The 17,369-nt window shown below is 38.1% G+C and overlaps 3 protein-coding genes and 3 long non-coding RNA genes across 11 annotated transcripts; 3 read left to right on the top strand and 3 right to left on the bottom strand.

Annotated features, from left to right (window-relative positions):
- Positions 1–990: 990 nt before the first annotated feature.
- Positions 991–3,149, bottom strand: LOC108128555 (gamma-taxilin). 2 transcript variants are annotated; one of them, XM_017246231.3, is made up of 4 exons: positions 2,988–3,148; positions 2,477–2,877; positions 2,231–2,377; positions 991–2,126 (listed from the first exon to the last, which is right to left on the bottom strand). In XM_017246231.3, the coding sequence occupies exons 1-4, from the start codon at positions 3,060–3,062 to the stop codon at positions 1,220–1,222; spliced, it is 1,530 nt and encodes a 509-aa protein (XP_017101720.1). In that variant the 5' UTR covers positions 3,063–3,148; the 3' UTR covers positions 991–1,219. The 2 variants fall into 2 exon arrangements, with proteins under 2 accessions (XP_017101720.1, XP_070137401.1); XM_070281300.1 differs by having other exon boundaries at positions 1,818–2,126; positions 2,212–2,377; positions 2,988–3,149.
- A 176-nt stretch (positions 3,150–3,325) lies between these two features.
- LOC108128589 (uncharacterized) lies at positions 3,326–4,381 on the top strand. Its single transcript, XM_017246266.3, has 2 exons — positions 3,326–3,589; positions 3,652–4,381. The coding sequence occupies exons 1-2, from the start codon at positions 3,431–3,433 to the stop codon at positions 3,979–3,981; spliced, it is 489 nt and encodes a 162-aa protein (XP_017101755.1). The 5' UTR covers positions 3,326–3,430; the 3' UTR covers positions 3,982–4,381.
- Positions 4,382–9,001: 4,620 nt separating this feature from the next.
- Positions 9,002–12,333, bottom strand: LOC138926799 (uncharacterized). 2 transcript variants are annotated; one of them, XR_011443465.1, is made up of 3 exons: positions 12,150–12,320; positions 10,178–10,412; positions 9,002–10,113 (listed from the first exon to the last, which is right to left on the bottom strand). It is a non-coding gene; the product is annotated as an uncharacterized lncRNA (long non-coding RNA). The 2 variants fall into 2 exon arrangements; XR_011443464.1 differs by lacking the exons at positions 9,002–10,113; positions 10,178–10,412 and adding an exon at positions 11,631–12,044 and having other exon boundaries at positions 12,150–12,333.
- Positions 12,334–12,459: 126 nt separating this feature from the next.
- Mst57Da (Male-specific RNA 57Da) lies at positions 12,460–14,534 on the top strand. 2 transcript variants are annotated; one of them, XM_070282264.1, is made up of 2 exons: positions 12,460–12,822; positions 13,323–14,534. In XM_070282264.1, exon 1 carries the CDS (start codon positions 12,494–12,496, stop codon positions 12,644–12,646), a length of 153 nt encoding a protein of 50 aa, XP_070138365.1. In that variant the 5' UTR covers positions 12,460–12,493; the 3' UTR covers positions 12,647–12,822; positions 13,323–14,534. The 2 variants fall into 2 exon arrangements, 1 of the variants encoding a protein (XP_070138365.1); XR_011443457.1 differs by lacking the exon at positions 12,460–12,822 and adding an exon at positions 13,076–13,194.
- A 259-nt stretch (positions 14,535–14,793) lies between these two features.
- LOC138926796 (uncharacterized) lies at positions 14,794–15,898 on the top strand. The gene is made up of 2 exons (XR_011443458.1): positions 14,794–15,218; positions 15,274–15,898. It is a non-coding gene; the product is annotated as an uncharacterized lncRNA (long non-coding RNA).
- LOC138926798 (uncharacterized) lies at positions 15,273–17,348 on the bottom strand. Of its 3 annotated transcripts, none has more exons than XR_011443462.1 (3): positions 17,108–17,348; positions 16,468–16,961; positions 15,273–16,402 (listed from the first exon to the last, which is right to left on the bottom strand). It is a non-coding gene; the product is annotated as an uncharacterized lncRNA (long non-coding RNA). The 3 variants fall into 3 exon arrangements; XR_011443463.1 differs by having other exon boundaries at positions 16,468–17,128; positions 17,186–17,348; XR_011443461.1 differs by having other exon boundaries at positions 16,468–17,348.
- Between the last annotated feature and the right edge of the window lie 21 nt (positions 17,349–17,369).

The raw sequence follows: 17,369 nt of genomic DNA, 5'->3' as shown, positions 1-17,369 counted from the left end.
ATTTAGCGTATTAACTCATTAAATGTTCAAAAGCTCATTGCCTGCGAAATGTGCACACATTTTGTGAGACTGCGATTGTGTGTGGAGTGGCTCCAGTCCTGGTGTGTGAGGGTGTGAAATATGCATATGTGTCGCCTGCTGACTTTGTTGTTGTGTTTCAGTTCCTGGCACTCGCTGGATGTGGCGAGAATTTTTAATACCGCTTAATGGGCAATCAGCAAGGATTGTAGGGAGCAGCTTCCATATAAAATGTACCCTTAATTAAATTTTGTAGCCTCTATGTTTTTAATTAAAAAAAAAAACCTTAGATGGAGCTTATTTTTGACTCAGAATTTTTTTTGCATTAATATTTAATGAAAAAAACTGGGGTAACTATTAGTTGAGACCTTGAAAACCTTCCCTTTGTCGCTTTAATCGCATCCTTTTCCTCACCTCCCTTCCTTTATGCAATTTAAATTAATTTCTGTAATTATTTTAGTGGCTTAAATGGGTTTATTTCAACACCCTCTAACCACTTTCACTCTCATACTCGCCACTTGACCAGTATCAACAGGGGGTATTACGCATACGCCACGTTGCATGCGTCTTGAATATTTTATGGTGGAAATCTGGGGCCCCGGCAAAAATGACAGCTGCGTGTTGAAAATAATTAAGGCGCAATTATAATGACCCTGGCCACGAACCGCTGGCATTCACCACTCACCCCACCCACACTCAACACCCACAACTCGCCACTGCAATGTGTTGCATGCAACGCTAGACACTTTGTCGGCGCAAACAATGACGAAAGCCATTCATGGCCATCGAGCTTGTGCGATATCTTGTGGGTTTTTTTTTTTATATGGTTCCTTAAATACTCTTAAATAGAAGGATATAGGAAAGAAATAAGTATAAAAAGACTATATATAAATATTGAGAATACAAAAATGCATCCCTGTTTAGTTAAAGAAATAGGCGATTGTGGAATCTAAAAATTCGAAATGCAGTTCAAATGACTTTTCTTTTGTTTGCAAGAAACACGTTTTAATTTGTAGTTTAGAAGGACACGACCTCTCGAATAAATACATTATACAAAATACAATAAATAACTAGTACAAAATCTTTTCATGATTATAATTGATGATAAATTTCAGTTGAGACAATAATGACACAAAATGCGTTCAAGGGAAGGCAAAACACTTCCGTCCATTTTTGGAAGAGAAGTATCAACGACAAGGCTTTACTCCGCATTGGCGTCGATAAGGGCAGGCACTTCGGATATGTCGAACGGAGGCGCTGAGGAGTCTTCGCTTGAGATTGCCTCAGATTCGGCCACGGTTTGAACAGTTTGCTCCTGGGTCTTTTTTACATTGCTCGCATCGCCAGCTGCCTGCAGCTCCACTGCAGCATTTTCCTGGACAGAGCTGAGCTGCTCATCTGAAGTGGATGATGCGGCAGCGGCCGCCGCTGCAGCTGCTGCCTTCGCCTTGGACTTCTTTTCCTTCTTGCGAATGTTCTTCTTGGCGTTGTTCGCCTGTCGCTGTTCTTCTGCCGCCTTATTCTTCTCCTCAAGAGCGGTTTTTGATTCGGTGGCCGTGAGCAGTTTCATTTGGTTTTGGAGATTAGCCAAAGTTTGTTTCAGTTCCGCACAGTTTCGAGACATCATCTCCATTTTGACATTGTCTTGAGTTGGTTTTTCATTTACGGGCTCGGGCTCTGGCGGCAATTGTGGCAGTGCGGGGATCTCAATGTTATTATCTCTTAAGCTCTTGTGCAGCGTGGTTCTTTCTTGCTGCAAGGCTCTCAGCAATTTCTGCAGCTGCTGAATTTGCTTCTGTAGCCGATCCGTATGCTGGGAAGAGAGCTGCTTCTCGGTGGCAAGATCAATCACCATCGCGTTGGCCTTTTCGTACTTCTGTCGCCAGCCCAGAGCCTCCTTTTCTATCTTTTTCGTGTGCTTGGACATTTTGTCCAACTCAACCTTGTAGCTTCCGAATACTTCGTTCGACTTTTGCAGGGATTGCTGGAAGTCGTCGTACTTGGCCGTGTAGATATTTAACTGTTCCTTTAACTGATGCTCCCTCTCGGTTAGATCCTTGATGGCTCGCTGCGCCTGCAGCAGCTTTTCCAGACCGATTTGGTTTTCTCTGCAAAGGTGGAGAGGTTAGGATAGCTTATAAGTTTGGGCGAATGTCTATTCTAAAGAAGCCTTTAGATTAGACATCTACCCACCAGAAGTTGTGCTACCAACTTGGTGAGTATTTCCTTTTCCATGGCAGCCTCGACCTGGGCTTTGTTGAGCTTGGCCTGGTGCAGCTGGGCCTCAAGCTGCACCTGCTCGTTCAGTTTTTCAAGATGCTGCTCCCTCGTCTGGTACTGCTCCGCCAAAAGTTTTAACCTAAAACGGAGGCCAGATGGTTAACGAAAAGCATGCGCTGGTGCGTGTGTGCAGTGTCTATATTTAGACATTTCGGTGGGGCAACTTGCGGCCGCTTACTTTTTGGTCATTTCGATGTTGTAATCGCGCAACTTGATGTTTTCCTCGTTGTTCTTGGCGAGGGACTTCTGTACGTCGTTGAGGGATGACTGGAACTTGGTCTGGCTCTCCTTTCGGCGTTCCTCCTCAACCTTAATCTGAAGCATGCTCTCGTTCTTCACAGACTTAATTATCCGCTGTTGCTCGCGGCACACCTCCTGCAGCTTGTCACGCATGAGAACGCTCTTATTGAGATCCCGCTGCACTTGCTCCTTTTCCCGCTGCTGGGACTCCATGTGCCGCTGGAGGACCCGCACCTCGCCGGTTAGCCGGCTCACATTTTTCTCGCTCTCCACGTGCCGTTGTAGCAGTAGCTTCACCTTATCCTCGGGCGTGGTGCACTCTTCGAGTGATTTTAACACCTAGGGGCGGAAAAACGTGGGATTATTCGTTTTATTTATAACCGTTTCCATTGCAACGGGTGCCGGGTGCGGCCAACGCCGATTTATGGATTCCTGAAAATGAAACTCACCAACTCCTCGAGTTTCTGCTCCTTCTGCTTCTCCTCGCGTGCCGCCTTTGCCTTCGCCTTTCCCAACTTCTCCATTTCGCTCAAAGTAGGTGCTATATTTAACTTGTATTCTTTCGAATTTTGACTATATTTGTTGTGTAGGTAGTAGGGTTGTCAAACTATTTCAAAAACCATCGACGGTGGATGTTACCAGATGTTTTTTATAAAATACCGAAACCAGCTATGGTATTTTAAAACACAGGGTGATTACAAGATATCGCAGGGGAAAATTAAATTCTCTTGTTCTTACAGTTCAGTGTTGATTAACGTTAGCAGGCTGTAGTTCCATAAGTTGCCGATACGAGCGTTGTATCGATTTACAGTTATTCGCAGTCTGGCGCCATAGCATCTATTGCACGTCTTTTTTATTATTTCTATTAAATAATACCTAACTAGTTCCAAATATGTCTGTGCTAGAGGAAGAATACATCGACTATCTGAACGAGAAGGGAATTCTGCCCAGACTTCTCGATATATTGAAGCAACTGGTGAATATCGATCCTCCGCCAGCGGATCCCTTGGTATACATTATGCATGTGCTGGGATGCCCCCTGATTCCGCAGGTACGATTGGCGTTGAATAAGAATGGTAACCATGTATGTTGACTGATCATCCACCACAACAGGCACAAATGAAGGCTTTGGAGAGGAAAGTTTCCCGTGCGCATGACGAAATGCGTTATTTGAGGCGTCTGCTAATCGATCTGGAGGGTGGCGATCACCTATACGACTCGGAAAGCGACTTGGAGGAGTACGTTGGCGACGTACTTAATACCAGTGGATCGCAAACCTCTTTAACCTTTGAGGGTACAATATCTTATATCCCGATTAATCAGCCACCATATATGGCTGATGTGACTGGGGTTATAACTGCCATTTCCACCTCAAAAGAGACTTCGCAGGGATCGTCATCGGGATCTTTCAAAGATCACCCCATGCGGCACAGGCGCTTCTGATATGCGCATATACATACTTCTTGGCTTTTTATGTACTGCGTAGATTTTTTATACTCAACTGCATGCAAGTAGTTTTCTTCAATTTTGTTCCCCAATGCATCTTGAGATTATCCATATGTCTGTACTATTTTTCTCAACAACGCTGGTACGATTTCTTTTACATATATGTATATGTATAAATGTTGGGTCTACAAGGCATGTAATTTTGTTAAAAAGAATGATTTTGTACAGAACAGTTCATATATATAAAATTACAATTTTTAACAAATTCGATTTCAATTCAAAATACTTATATCGCAGTAGCCCAAGAGTAAAATCAGTAGCATGATTGATAAGCATAAAATATATCTTAACTACGTAATGGATATAACTTTCTAAATATATCATGTATTGCATTTTATACGAGTTTTATTAATATCATCCCGAATATCCTTTCTGACACTCACCTGTAACATAAACACAGCGTTTGCGATGTGTTTTCCCATCCCCAGCCCCAGCTCCATTTCTAGCTGATTGGTATTATACTCATTGCAACCTGTGGGAAATCAATAACTAATATGTGGCATGTACGCTAGCTGGCAATATCTAGGGCCAAACAAACAGCCAACAAATCAATTAACTATAACAAGCTGGACGTGTAGTTTCATTTTGGATGCGAACCGGGAAATTCCATTTGCCTTCAAAGCTGAAATTATTGCTCCCGGTTCAGGACTCGGGTGAATGCAATTGCGGGTCAGGGACTAAGCCAATTCATCATTATTGAGCTGTGGATAAGCTGGAGCTAATTAAGACCTGCCCTGCAAAATGCATTGAATTAATTTTGTGTTTGACAGTCAAGCTGCAGAGGTTTCATAAAAAAATCGAATTAAAATGCAGAATTACTCGAACAGAATTACTAATTCAAGCAGAAATGTGTTCAAAATTATAATTAGGTACCGGGCTGAATATATTTTTAAATCAAATTAAATATATTATAGGTTCATTGCTGCATAGGGAAAATTTGTTTTAAAAAATTTAACATATTCATGGGCATGTATTATTTATTTTTATTTGCGATAAATTTTGCACTTAGCATCCAGAGTCCTGGAAAAGTTGCCAACCGTATGATTTACGCCATATATTTGTCACAGTGCGATAAATCCATCTAATCCCCCGGCTGGACCAACGACATCTGCATGTCCGGCTCGACAAATAAACTGCAGCAGAGCTTACATAAATATTTCTCCGAAAAAAGAAAACATATTTTGCCACATAAAATAAACATGTAGCTTGGGCCATAGGGGCGGAAGTAGGGCGTGGCCGGGCAGCAGCTGCTTTTAATTGCTTTTGCTGGTTTTTCAAACAGTTTGGCAACTTTTTAGTTGACACTGAATAATCGCTGCGGAAATTGTCGCTTAACGGCAAATTGTGGTAACAGCGGAGTGGAATCAACTTGATAATTGATTGGAGCTCTTTAAAGTTGTTTGCTTTTCCAGGGTCCTTTCTTTTTTGTACTGTCTGACCGCTTCCGCAGGCTATTCTTTTTGTATCCTGCTTAATTGGTGCACGCGCTTCGACTGCAAAGAGGCCAACGGTCATGACCTGGCGAGAAGTTTCGCTGTTTTTTTGGCCAAATCTACTTTGCATGTCAGTTGCATGTCCGAAATGTAAAACTTTTGGAAACGAGACTGCGGAGTTCGTCATTAAAAGACTAAAAACTAAAAAGTGCTTCGGGCAATTAAATTCATAAATGTGTAAAAATATTCAAAATTATTGAACTTGGCATTTCTTTTAAAATTAAAGAAAAGCTCTAAGATCAAGATATAATTATAAATCAATAACGAATCATTGTGGCTTTAATCCTTTAATTAATATTTATTATTATGATGTATAAATACAAATATAATTTTTATGGTTTCTGAAATCGTAAAGCAATATTGATGAAATAATTCCACCTCTTCTACCATCACCATGTAAGTATATTCTCAGAATGCCAGCATTAATATTTATTAATACTTCGCTGGCATTTCAGTTGGGAGTGCAGTTGCAAGCCGATTGAATCGACTTTTGGAAGCCAAAGGACCAGTCCTTCAACCCACCCCCTTTTCGAGGAAAGTGCAGCCAAAAATGAATGGATTCCCACAGTCGGAAATGGTTTTCCACGGGCCTGGAGCGCAGAAGGATGGCAAGGAGCAGTAGTGTGCCGCTTCAATTTCATGTCGAGTAAATTTTAATTTACTGCTCTTTTGTGACCGCATGCGAGCCAACAAAACTTTGGGCTCTCTCGCCTTTTTTTTAGATCCTTTTTACTGGCTTGTTTGTTTGGCTTGTTGGTCAAATGATATATCCGACGCTGGGCGCTTCATTCGGCCCGAGGGCGAGTGTGGAATTTTTAAAGCCACCGAACCGCCGAGCTGCCATTAGTTTTAATGACCGCAAAAGGCAAAACCAAAAAATAAAGCACCCGACCAACCGAAAGGCAAATGCTTAAAAAACCAAGTCGAGAACACCGAATACCACGTCTACCGAGTGCCGGGAGCGAAATAAAAATTCCGCCATTGCTGGCAGGCTAATTGAAGTCTGTCTGAGTGGGGGCGTGGCAAATCTCGAAACTATGCTTCATTAGCCAAGCTGCAAACTCTATTTGCCTAATGGGGCGATAGCCACGCAAAAAAGCCGAGCACAAAACGTGCTAGGCTTGAAGATTAAACTTAAAACCTATATACAAATTTCGACTGCAATTGAAAATTCCAAACACAACAATTAAAAAGCAATTAACTATGTAAATTTTCGCGCTGTTAATGAGCCAGAAAGTGGGCGTGGCCACGACCCAAATATATTTCTTAAGCATCCTTTTTGGGAAGAAATCCCTCTGGCATCTGACCCAAATACATCAATGTCTGGAAAATGTTTTGGGCCAACTGCTCAGCCACATACTCCCACACGCTCCAAAACATTTTATCATTTGTTGTCATTTTTCATGCCACGAATGGGCGAGTGGCAAAAAAAGGGTTAAATAATTTTTATGTGTCAACAAGAATAATTTCTGTCACTAACACGACTGCGAGGCGGAGTGAGTTGACTCGAATTTCAAGACTGAGTTCAGGAAAAACTGAAAGTCTGCATGTTAATAATGGAAACGAACGAGGAAGGACGAAACAAACTGGGACAAAACTTTGTCACGGCGTTTCCTTATGGCGGTGGAAACAAAAACCGCTGAAAACGCTCCAAAGAATAGCTTGGAAATTAGTACGATTGTGCAGATTCCAGAGGTGGCCAATAGCCACTCACTTCTGCTCCTATTTGTCCACCATTATGATGTGTTTGCTTGCCACACATCCTGTCTGGTCAGGGAATGGTGACACAAAATTTTTTTGACTAGGATTATCTTTATGGTCAAATTTATATTTATAGTTAGGATAAAAAACTCCTAAAGAATAAATTAATATTTTCTTCTATGTTCAAAAGCCAAGCTTGGCTCATAAATCCAACAGTGCGTATACTTAATATGGATTGCTAACTATGGATTAAATTTGTTAGAAAGTGAGAATTTTAATGATTTATTTCACAAAAGAGCTTCTTCAGGTAACTGTGTAGTAGCCTATTGTTTAATTTGTAATTATCTGCAACCGCTTGAAAATATGTACTATGAATTATGCCTTCATGTAATTAATTTTAAGCTCAATTTGCAGCGTTTAAGACAATTGATTGTATTTAAGCCCTCTACTTTCTATCCCCTCAAGCCGAATGTTAAGTTTTAACAAATAAATAAGCAAATTTGCCTTTCAAAGTCGAAAGTCTTGCAAAGTAAAACAATGGAAGCGGAAAAATAAGATGGGAAAAGCTAAAGAAAACCAAAAAAATATGCTGTGAGCTATAAAATTACAGTGAATGGGCGCTTGCAACGCTTATCAAAGCATTTTCCCTGCCGAGCATGCCAATGCCAGAACAAAACTACTTAGCGATGACCTTCACAGATGCTCCTTGGCGCCATCGGAGACCACCGCCCCCCATAAAGCTCGTTTTCAGGCCAACCTTCTGGCAGGTTACCCGGCAACAGCTTGCCATGGTCCAGGGCCATTATTAATACCAATTAAATGAGCTTAAGGCTGCTTCGTGTGCCCAATCATTGAATGCTTATTACGCATACGCCGCGTGGGTCACAGAAAGAAAAATTTAAGTAATGGGAAGTTCGTTAAGCTTTATTAAAATAAAATAGAATACAAGAGGAATACATCTTTAAAATAAAATAAAATTCAATTATTCGTATTGGTATTTCAGTAATTTACGTATAAATGCTATTTCCAGTGGAATAATAATCCCAAAATTTATTGCGTAACCGTCACAAAGGCAAAACTTTTTAATTGAAAAAAGTGAGTGGAAAAATTGGCAACTAGATAAGCCAGCGGCGGGACGCGGTGCCTCCTCTAATTATTCGGCATGACGCTTCATTAGAATACCGCAAAGAGAACAAGAACGAGAAATGCCTTCTTATTTCCACTTGTCCCAGGCGAAGCAGCCGCCTGATGAATGACTTAATCACCCAGAAAAGCGCCACACAAATCAACGGGCCCAACAGGGTCCCGCTGTTGTCACAGAACTTTCCCGGGGCCAACTCCGCTTTCGCTCAAAATTAATGGAGCAAATCAAACGAGCAAAAAGCAGACACCATACCGCAATGTCCAGTTCTTTTTGAGGAGGGGTTGGAGTTAGGGAGTATAGTCCTGGCTGGACTGGCTGTAATAATGACAAGATTTGTGTGGGCCGCATACAAAATTAGCGGAAAGTCGCCGCCATCGCATGGTAGCGTTTCAAAAATTTAAGTTCCAGGGCCGGAGCTCATTTATTTTACTCTGGACGAACATTCATGGCCCATTTGTATACTGGGTACTGGTTGAGTACAAGGGTATATTGTATTTGTGAGAATATAAGTTCAAAAGACCATACATGTTTTTTAAAATATATATTATATTTGTACTATATTCATTGTCTTAAAAATCTGATCAGAAACAGATAATTAAGAACCATAAAAGTAGGCAATAATTTCAGAATCTTTATTTAAATTTTAATAAATTATTTAGGGTGTTAGAAGCTTTGACTTAATGTCTAGTTAAAAAAATTAAGTCCAAAGGCAAAATTGCAAAAATATGAACTTCCTGTGCAGCCAAAAAAAAAAACAACTGCGCAGCTAAGACATCAAGATTTTAAAACTTCATTTTTGTGGTAAGCTCGTGCCGCATTTTAAATTTATAGCTTCCGGTTTGGTGCATCTGGAGGTGGCTTTAATTAAGTTACAGCAAACTTTAGGCCCACCCACTCCCGGTAAACTCGAGATTGGGTTCATCTGCAGGCGCAGACAATGCACATGGAAAATTCGTTGAATTGGCATAAAATGTAATAATAATTTCGCAGCATTTTTGGGGGCATGAGTGGTGGTGGTGGGGCGAGAGATCGGGTCAGAAGTTGTCTGTGTAAAGGAAACAGCTGTTTCCGCCAACAAGACCGGATGGGGTCCGTGGGTAGAGCCATGGGTATCCTTAGAGGGGGCTGGGAGGGCAGCAAAGGCTTTGTGGCAGCACTGCGCGAGGCATTTGCCACAATTTGGTATTCATTTGAATTTTCAGCTGGCTCTGTTGTTCGGTTGGTTCGCTGGTTGCTTGCCACTGCCGCCATCGCTCGACCATAAAATGCAGGAGATTATGAAAAGTGCGCTTTTGGCCACTTCCTTGTGCAGCCACAAAAATATTTGGCTTTATATTTTCCGCTGCCGCCAGTTGCCGCTTACCGTCGCGCCATTTTCTTCTGTTGTGTGGCCACTGCAACAATAATCATAATGCAAGAACGTGCTGCATTCCGGGGTACTCATTCGTAAAATTTCAATGTGCCACAGCATTCATTTCAGTGTGCAATCATTTCTGAAATTTAATCAAGTAGCTTTGTTTCATTTAAATTTTAGATTCTGGTGTTTTCGCTCAGCATACAGGTGTGCACTTCATTTAACGCGTATTTTCATTGAAATGGAAAACAGTTTGAAAGGTAAATCGTGAAAATATTTTGTGACTTAATTTTCGTGTTTACCTAATAGTTCTCTTATTTTGCAGACTATTTCTTGATTGAAAAGCCACTCATTTAATCCATTTGATTTGGTTAGCTCTTGAATAAAATTAAAAATTCTTGAATTTAATATTTAAGATATGTGGGAGTTGTATTAAACAACCTGTTGCATTTTATATTCGAGGTATTTACAATTTCCTTGGCACAATGTCTTGCCTGTAATCCTCTTTCCGGGTATTTTGCTTTCTGTCATCCTTTCAACCGAGTCCTGCTTACAGGCTGTGGAATTGTGGCCGAGAGAGAGACTCGGTTTTATCTTTCATACTATTACCAGTGCTTAGATAAAGCCAAAGGATTTTAGCTCTGAGAGATTTTCTTGGACATTTATACATCGGTCCCTGCAGAGGCCAGTGAGAGTTTCAGTTATTTTTAATATTTATTTATGAGATGTAGGAGAAAGTTTAATATTAAAACAAGCATTGAAACTAGAAGGATAGTTTTCAGCTTACTAAGGCTTTCCAAGGAGCCCTACTGGATTTTTTTTTGTTTTGTCCTTGAAAGGGATTCAAGTCACGCGGCAGACTTTCTGTATCCGAAAATTACGTAGCTCCCGATGGGAATTCCCAAACCTAACGAGCGTGACAAATGCAAATGGAAGTTGCGACTCCGAATTTCATCTGACCCAGTGGACATGACATAACAAAAAGTCAAATGCTGAGGCTAAAGAGGAGAATCTAATCAAGTGTTTTGATTGGATTACTATTTGTTATGAATGTTGGGGGAAACATTAGATTTGATGGTACTATCGAGCGTAACTATTCGGGCATCACAACAATCTCAATTATATATTCTTTAATAAGACTGAAAATCAGCCCCGCCTTAAAGTTAACCCGCTTTCTTATGTAATAATTCTATGAAATATTTCCAATTTTGCACACGTCAATTCTGTATTTTTTTTGGGTCTGGCTTACGTGCAGCCCCTAAGGCCCGCTGCAGTTGCAAAGTCTTGAAATTACATTTTTCGCATTAATAAAAATGGAATAAAAATAAAAACTCAGCTCCTGCCACTGTTGCCACGGCTATAGCTGCGACTCCTGTGCCCGAAATATGCAAATGCGCCGCGTGCAGCACAGCAGATAAAACTGAGCAGGAGACACATGTGTGTGCTTTGGTTCCTTTCCAGTTTTTTAGCTTTTTTCCATCCATTTCTGGGTGAAGTTTTACTGGGTGCCACATAATATGCAGCAGCTGTTGCAGGCAGTGCCAAAAGTCACAATAAATTCGAGCATTAGTTCTACAGGGTCGGGGCCGTAGATCAAGAGTTGGCTGAAGGCACGGTCATTGGACGTCTGCGGCCTTTTAAGTGTTTAGAGTGAAAATATAAATAGCTGGCCAAGAAATTCCAAAATAGCGTTTTGCATAAACAAATCTCAGTCATGGCTTATACTTAATGATGGCAAAATATTTATACAAAACTTGAAAGCGCCGCGAGATATTTTATAAAATTTTAATAATGCCCGGGCAGTCAAATTGCTTTTGGCCATTTACTTTGGCTTTATTTGGCAAGAATTAATTAGTTCTTTATGGCGCTGTGACAACAAAGAAACGAGGATGAATTGGCAGAGCTATAGGAATATATTATGAATATTTTAGCAGAAAATAAGTTCCTTCCATTATGATTCGAAAGCATAATTGTTTTTAAAGTTTTAAGCTGATTAGTGTTAAAAAATAAGTTTTGGGCTTTGAAGTAGATAAAAGAACATTTCAAATTAAATTATTTATAACTAAGAAGTCTTTTGATTTAAGAAAAAGTCCCCCACAGTTGAAAAAGAACTTTATGTAGAGAACTGATTCTAGAGAAGACTACTTCTACTGTGTCTAGGGGAATACCATACTAGAAGGCATTTTGGTAGATAACCCTGCGTATATTCTTGTAGAAATTAAAGATTCTTATCCAAGGATCTTCACTGTCCATCCGGTGTGTGGCGCCGGCGAAGAGCAATACAATAGCGCTTGGGTTGGCTCTTCGCCTTTAATAAAAAGAACAGGAAGAGATACGATTTTCCAGAATCGTTCTCGAAGTTTGATTTTTTAAAGGTTGACTCGTGAGGTTACTTGGGAAAATATTGTTTTACCTTCCGATTTTTTTCCGTTTGCCTCCTATGAGCCGCACGGACCATTTTGAAATCGATACCTCAATTTGTAATCCAGGTTCAGGTTACAAACGAGAAGAGAAATCTTAATGGCTAGTAATCATGCCATTTTCATTATGAGTTGCATCTGCTGATTATGGGACACGTAATAGTGGTCACCTTTTGTAATTCGTTTATTCACATTAATTTATTTATTTACGCTCTAATTTAAAGAAAGCGTCTCGTTGAATAGTATAGCTAATATCATGATTAGATATACTTACGACCATCACATATATAAGGGGCCAATTGAGGTTTATCTTTAACGACGACTTTGGCAAGCAAATATGAAGTACCTATCAGCCTTTGTTACCCTGCTCCTGGCTCTGGCCGTGGCTAGTGGACAAAACGATAATACTAATACTAACAAGATTGTAGTTGGCAAGCCAGCAGACGCTCCTGCTGCTGCTGCTCCTGCTCCTGCTCCTGCGTCAAAGTAAAAATAAAGAAATAGCTGTGAAGCAATCCAAAAATTATTATAATTATGATTGAATGAAATAAAACTGGTTTAGCAACAAAATATATGTTTTGAGTTATTGGTTTAGTGTATTTTTAAATAGGAATTAGTTGAAATAGAAAATTCAGAGGATTTTAGAAGTCTAATTTCGTGATACAAGTAGGATAAAGAATATAGAATGAAGGGTTGTCTAATTTTTGCGGAAGTAGCTTATATAACATGACTATATCTTATTTATATTTGTATATTATATTATATTACAAAATTGATTGTATTATATTTACAAACTTATTTATATATTTATCTTTTTAATCAAGAAAATTCTTATTCTTTTTTTGCCATTTAATTTATGCAAATACATATTAAATAATGTTTATACAATAAGTTAAAGAAGTAGATAAATAATCTCTCTATGTCCTGGAAAACTGTGTTATTTAAGAGAATAATTCCAAACAGACTTAGGTAAAAAAAATTAGAATATCTATCTAAATAACAAATAAATTCAATTTTACAAGCCTTTAAACTTATTAGGTAACACAGTTTAACATTTAACAATAACCTTTAACGTTTTAATGGTCTTATTTAACTAAATTTCACAATAAATTAAGCGTGTTAAAAACATTTAATATTTATTTACTTTTGCTTATACAACACTATAGGTATAAATGAAGAAATCTTTTGATTCGATTTCAAACTCCATCTAGAGTCGCAAATATGAAGTTCTTTCTGGCCCTTTTCTCTGTGCTGGCTGCTCTGGCTTTGACAAATGCACAGGGTTCACCACAAAGTGGAGCTGGAAATAGCAACAAAAATGTCAACGATATTAGTGTTGCTGGTTAGAGAATTTGTAGAAAATAGAAGTGTTTGTAGTTAACCGAAATGTTTCTGTTAAAAGGACGGCCAATACAATAAACTTTATAGAATATATTTTAATCAAGACAATTTTAAAAATATGTTAACCAATGTTAAGTCTTTTTAATAAAAAGGTCAATAACTACTGGTGATATAAAAAAATGGAAATTGGTTTTTAAATTCGCTACTAGAAGGAATACTTTTAAGTAATTGCAAGAGTTAAAAAATAATTGGAAAACCCAAAAAATCCCTTGACTGAAATCTCTTGGAAGTCCTTCCAAAATCTTTTAATATAAAAATGAAATTTAATTTTAATTAACTATGAATATAGTTTTAAGCTATTTCAGAAAGATATTTGAAATGTGAAAATGTTCAATGTTTCGATGAAAAACCTTTAAAATTTTATGAAACATTTCATTAAATATAAAATTGATTTTTATGAAGTTTTTAAGATTTTATTAATGTTTTATACAATTATTTTGTAACTTATATAACTTATAAAACAAGTAAACAAATAAAGGACACCTTTAAAATAAACAAATATATTCTGAAATATTTTTTTATTTAGGAAGTAGCCTAAATAGCCATAGTTTAAATAAATCCGTAATTCTATAGAAAAAAGTGAAATACCATACAAAAAATTATTAGGAAGTTTTAAATTCATTTAGTAACAGATTTAGATATATCAAAATTGACATTTACATACGTATTTACATAATGCGCTTAATTAGACGTGACGAGTACATTAAATAATCACTGTTACTTATATAACCCTTGACTTATAAATGGAGTTAACTTTGGACTTGACTTCAAACTCCATCCAGAGTCGCAAATATGAAGTTCTTCCTGGGCCTTTTCTCCGTGCTGGCAGCTCTGGCTTTGACAAACGCACAAGGAGGAGGAAATACCAACACTAACAACAACGATATTGACATTGGTGGTTAACGATAATACAAGTTGATAGAAATGTTTCCGTTAAAAAGACGGCCAATACAATAAAGGAACAGTTTGGAAAATAACATAGTTTGAATTTTTTATTTTGGGAAAAGGGGTAGTATTTTTTCTTGAATATATAAAAATGTTTATACATAAAAAAAAATATTTTAATCATTTAGATCTGACTTGCAGGTCCTGCTTTAAGGACTTTCAGTTAATAATCAGTTACTTAATTAGATCTATATATTGAAGAAATGGTGTTTAAATTTGCATTTTCTTCCCAGGATATATTTTTTAAATAATTCCTAAAATTTTCATTTTTTTCCCCTTTAAAATATATAATTTTTGCAGGATTTGTTTCTTTGGTGTTTGGTATCGAGTTAAAACAGGAAAATTTACAAAAAAGTAAACCCCAGCAAGCCCGATAAGCCATGTAAATGTTACACATGTAGTTGCCCATGAAACACAGAAACTTTCAGTTTAAATAAAATTAAATGATAGAATTTCTTAATCAAAAAAAGTTTGGACTTGTATTGGTCCAAATGTACAAAAACTGTAATTCAAGAAATTTTATTTGTAATTTTTTAACGATTGTTAATCCACATTTACGGCGGATTAAGTAAATTTAGCGTGACCTTATCCGAAACTGGCTAAAATTTACAGTCCTTTTTCTAGTTGGTTAGTATCCATTGTATCTTTGTAAAAGATGGGCTGTAGAAATACACTAAAATTTGTCTTGCTTAGTGCTATTTTTGCTGCTTCATTGGGTAATATATATATTGACTATTAAAGACAATTATCGGAAACTCGATACTTAAATAGGCCAGGCGGCAGACCGTTATTTGAGCGGTGTCGAAGTTGACGTCCACAATTTTTTCCACTGTGTAAAACAGAAGGAAAGTCAGAACCCTGAAGGGGCCCTCCTTGGTCATCCGCCGGCATGCGACCCCTATCTAGATAGACTGGCCTATTCCTGGAACTTGAAGAGAACCCGTCAAGCTCCGTCAAAAAAGACTTAGGAAACTAATTTTTCAAGGATTAATATAAGTGAAAATCTTATGGACCTAACTTAAAAACCAGTTTGGCCTTCTAAGATAAATGAAACAATTCGATTTCCTCAAAAGTCAAAGTGTGCTTTCGCGTTTCTCCAGATTATTAAAAAAAAAAAGCTGCAAATGTTTGGTTCATTTGATAAGAATAACCTTGTTTTTAGTTGAAACTTTAAATTGGGATGAAAAAAAATTGAAAAATACCTTAAATTCGGAAATAAAATGGTAAGCTCTCTACTAAATCTTTTCAGTTGAATGCAAAATAATTTTCAACAAACTTTCATTACAAAGACAAAAACTAGATTGGTCCAGTTAAAAAATTCTTAGCCACAAATACTAAGCAGCAATAATCTGATCTTTATACATAAAAAATAAATAAATAAATTGACGAAGTTCCAGAGAGAGCTTTTATTTAAAGGGGTACTCACGGAAGTGCACGAGTAATGCCAAGTAAATCATACAATCTTTGGGTTTCTCCATTAAAATCTGAACCTTCCGTACATTTCATATTTTATGGTGTTACCTCCTTTTTATGCAGGACCGGAGACTTGTCCACATATAAAAGTATCTGGCTTTTTCTGTTTTCAACAAAGTTTTTATTGTTGTTTCAAGTGGCATTGTTGTTCCAGTGGCTGCCATAGATAAGTACGTGCTAAGAAACATATAGCAAACTATACAGACATATCTATACATTATATACCCGTGCGGGGAGCGATAGAGATTCATGGGGAACGAGGCACTCGGTCGAGAGCAGCCAGACAATGGCTGGCGCCCACGTCCCCATGGACACATTCTAATAAAAAGCAAGGGAATGGATTCTCTGTGCTGCCGTTTTTAACATTGTTTCCACAGTTTCTTCGTCTTCCTGTCATATATCGTTATAGTTTGGAAAGGGGATATCACTGAAAGTCATTGTTTGGACAAAAATTCGATAAGAAGCACAGAAAAAGTATATCATATATATTACCAAAGTAATTATTTTAGTCTGCATTGACTAAAATAAGGATTTTATTATTTTTTTCCTTATATATTAAGAGGTTATTTATCTTCCATCTCTTCCACTTCATGAGCATTTTGCTCATCTCTATCTATTTTCTGGATTCCCTGCAAATCCTTTGCCTACTGCTCCGCTCCTCTTGAGTTCTTAGGCTTTTTGTTACTTGGGAAACATTTGAGTTATAAATGCCGCACTACTTGAATGAATCTCTTGGGCGTAATAGTTTTCAAATGGCTCTCCGCATGTGTCTGCCTCCAGAATCCAGAATCCAGTGCCATCTCCTCCTTTTCCAAGCCAATCGGCCTCCCTGCCACTGATTCTGTGATTCTGTTTCTGTCTTTGTTGCAAAAGTATCGCTCTCAAGTGGCCTGCTTCAAGGAAAGGGAAAAAACGCTTGCCAATGCAAAAATGAGAGTGTCGGTTTCCTACCAATTTTCCGTTTATGCCATTGAGAGGCCTTGGCCCTAAGAGGACCATAAATAATTAAACATGTTACTGATTTTCGATTCAATGCTAAGCCAAATGGTGATTCCTGATGTCCTCCACAAAAGACTATGGTTCACGGTTTGGCTTACGTGGCGTATGAGTAATTTTTTTAAGAGCGTCTTACCGGGTACGTAATTTTTTAAGTCTATGTAAAGCGACTTTTAAATTGTTTTAATCTTGGTTATTTTTTAATTTGGCTTACAAATGAGCTTGATAAAAGTTTTCTGATTGCTTGGATTAGTTTAATCGCTTTCCAATCAATCAATTCGGCAACGTAATTGGTTTTATCTCGGAATTTATCGCAATGATGCGAGCGTCACGGCCTTGAGCCAGGCAAATAAATCAATTTTTCCCATTTCCGGTCAATTAGTAGCGCCCTTCCCGGA

This window comes from Drosophila bipectinata, chromosome 3R (genome assembly GCF_030179905.1).
Source record: "Drosophila bipectinata strain 14024-0381.07 chromosome 3R, DbipHiC1v2, whole genome shotgun sequence".
In the NCBI taxonomy this organism is placed as follows: Eukaryota; Metazoa; Arthropoda; class Insecta; order Diptera; family Drosophilidae; genus Drosophila; species Drosophila bipectinata.
The sequence above is the reverse complement of the archived record's forward strand: the minus strand, read 5'-3'. Positions and strand labels throughout refer to the sequence as shown.

What these genes read in the sequence shown, in the direction of transcription:
- LOC108128589 (XM_017246266.3), top strand. Translation starts at nt 3,431, where the DNA reads ATGTCTGTGCTAGAGGAAGAATACATCGACTATCTGAACGAGAAGGGA. An exon ending in GATGCCCCCTGATTCCGCAG is followed by an intron (nt 3,590 to 3,651) that starts GTACGATTGGCG and finishes CCACCACAACAG; the next exon opens with GCACAAATGAAGGCTTTGGA.
- LOC108128555 (XM_017246231.3), bottom strand. Translation starts at nt 3,062, where the DNA reads ATGGAGAAGTTGGGAAAGGCGAAGGCAAAGGCGGCACGCGAGGAGAAG. An exon ending in AGCAGAAACTCGAGGAGTTG is followed by an intron (nt 2,878 to 2,987) that starts GTGAGTTTCATT and finishes TTCCGCCCCTAG; the next exon opens with GTGTTAAAATCACTCGAAGA. An exon ending in GAAAAGGAAATACTCACCAA is followed by an intron (nt 2,127 to 2,230) that starts GTTGGTAGCACA and finishes CCACCTTTGCAG; the next exon opens with AGAAAACCAAATCGGTCTGG.
- Mst57Da (XM_070282264.1), top strand. Translation starts at nt 12,494, where the DNA reads ATGAAGTACCTATCAGCCTTTGTTACCCTGCTCCTGGCTCTGGCCGTG.